The 2,307-nt window shown below is 44.3% G+C and overlaps 1 protein-coding gene across 1 annotated transcript; it reads right to left on the bottom strand.

The window, feature by feature from the left end:
* Positions 1-203: 203 nt before the first annotated feature.
* Positions 204-1,164, bottom strand: PRPS1L1 (phosphoribosyl pyrophosphate synthetase 1 like 1). The gene is given in 4 exon segments (XM_060019878.1): positions 204-777; positions 779-869; positions 872-1,002; positions 1,004-1,164. Coding segments are annotated over 4 exon segments (939 nt in total). The 5' UTR covers positions 1,147-1,164.
* Positions 1,165-2,307: the final 1,143 nt, after the last annotated feature.

The following is a 2,307-nucleotide window of genomic DNA, read 5'->3' as shown; positions in this document are numbered from 1 at the left end:
ATTCCAGCAATTATTCTTAATCTGTCTTTCTCCAATCTAAAATGAGCATCTAATATACATGATGTGGGATGTAGAAAGCCATGCTGGAACAAACAGGGTCTTCTGCCAAACTTTTCATCAAACACAAAGAGAAACCAACGGTCAGGGTATATTTTTATTTTATCTTATTTTATTTAAAATACAACAACCCCAACGTTATTCTGTCACAATGGGACATGGCTGAACAGGTAGACGACAGATTCCCCATTGTGAGTTCTTCTGATGGCTTCGGCAAGGATCATGGAGATGTCGATCACCTGTATTTTGGAGCAATGCTTCACCTTATCCTCCTAAGGTATGGTATTGGTGACTACTACTGCTTCAAAGCCTGCACTGTTGATGTGAGTAATGGCCGGGCCAGAAAAGATTCCGTGAGTCAAGATCGCATAAACTCTGGTGGCTCCAGCTGAGAAAAGTTTGTCAGCTGCATAGCAGATTGTATCACAAGGGTCAGCCATGTCATCCACAAGGATAGCCACACAATCCTTCACATATCCCACTAGTACCTTTCGGTCCACTTCATTGGCCTTCTTCGGTTCTTTGTGAATCAAGGCAAAGTCCACATTCAGTCTTTCTGCAACGGCGGTCACTCCCTTAGCTCCACCAGCATCTGGAGAGACAATCGTGCCGTTCCTCCACTCAGAGATATTTTCCTTTATCCACTTCAGGACAGCTGGATCTGCATACAAATTGTCTACTGGGATATCAAAAAAGCCCTGAATTTGAGAAGCGTTGGCCCATCGTGATGATACGATCTGTACCTGCTATAGACAGCGTATTTACAAGTTTGGCGGAGATTGCGGCTCGGCTCTTATCCTCCTTATCCTGCGGGCACAGGGGAAGCACGGGATGACTACAGTAACTCGGCTGCCTGGAGCAATCTTGCAGGCATTAATCATGATCAAAAGCTCCATTCGATTGTCGTTGATTTCGCCACAACCACTCTGCAATATGTGGACATCCCCTCACACTCTCGCCTATTTCCACGCAGGTCTCCTGGTTGCTGAATTTCTTAGTCACCACCTTGCCCAGCTCCTGGCCCAATCGGTCGGCAGTTTTCTGGGATAAGTCCTGGCGGGAGCTGCCGCTGAAGATTTTGATTGGCATTTTGGTCAACTGCCCTAGGCTCTCTACGTCCGGTGATCACCCCTGCAGTTGAGGAAGGAACAGAGGTCAGACCACAGACTATTCCAGCTCCTAGAGAGGCGCGAGAGCTCCGGTTGTTACTCAGCTGTTCCGGTCTCTTCCGGATGTGCGCCGCTCTAAACTGCCTTCTGGGTCTTCAAAAAAAAAAAATTCCTTCTTGGCATCCAGTTCACGCTTCAAAACTAAAGAATCAAATCTTGGGCTTCCCTAGTAGTGCAGTGGTTGAGAGTCCGCCTGCTGATGCAGGGGACGGGGGTTCGTGCCCCGGTCCGGGAAGATCCCACATGCCGCGGAGCGGCTGGGCCCGTGAGCCGTGGCCGCTGAGCCTGCGCGTCCGGAACCTGTGCTCCGCGGCGGGAGAGGCCACAACAGTGAGAGGCCCGCGTACCGCAAAAAAAAAAAAAAACCAAATCTTTTTTCAGTTCGTGGATTTTTTTTTTCCTCCTCTATTAGTGCTTGTATTAGTTTCCAAGGGTAGCTTAAATCTGAATACGTAAAAATGTAAAATTTCTACAAGGCAAAACACGTAGCTTTGAAAGGAAAGTTCTGGACTGGAGGAAATGTGGAGAACGTGCCCAGAGTTCTTCCAACTGAGTGAGAAAAAGATAAGGAGGAACAAACGTATGAAAAAATGCTACAAATCAAGAAATTGACGTTCATTTTCACATACCAGGTAAGCCAAAATTATAAAATAGATAACTCCTTCTAGTCTAATGGAAAGTGTAAGTGTGTAGATTTTGCAAGGGAAATTGAGTACATAACATACGGCTCAACGTGTCTTCTAGGAATCTACTCAATAGAAAGATTCACAAAGTATATTGATAACAGTATTTTTTGCTGTATTAATCCATTTAGTCAATATTTCCCGAGGTGTTCTGTGTCAGGTGTTGCCCCATTTACAGGGTATAAGATGATGAATGACAAATAGTAACCTCTCTAGAATTGCTTATAAAAGCAAAATATGGAAACCAAAAATGTCTGTCAATAGCTAAATTATCAGATAATGTATTGTACATACACAGGCAGCCATTAAAGAGACCGCAGTAGTCATATGGAAGAAGTCATATGGAAGTGTCTCCAAAATATTTTATTTACTTTTTTTCATTTAAAAATTTTATTTAT

The sequence above is a fragment of the Delphinus delphis genome, chromosome 9, assembly GCF_949987515.2.
Source record: "Delphinus delphis chromosome 9, mDelDel1.2, whole genome shotgun sequence".
Lineage (NCBI taxonomy): Eukaryota > Metazoa > Chordata > Mammalia > Artiodactyla > Delphinidae > Delphinus > Delphinus delphis.
The sequence above is the reverse complement of the archived record's forward strand: the minus strand, read 5'-3'. Positions and strand labels throughout refer to the sequence as shown.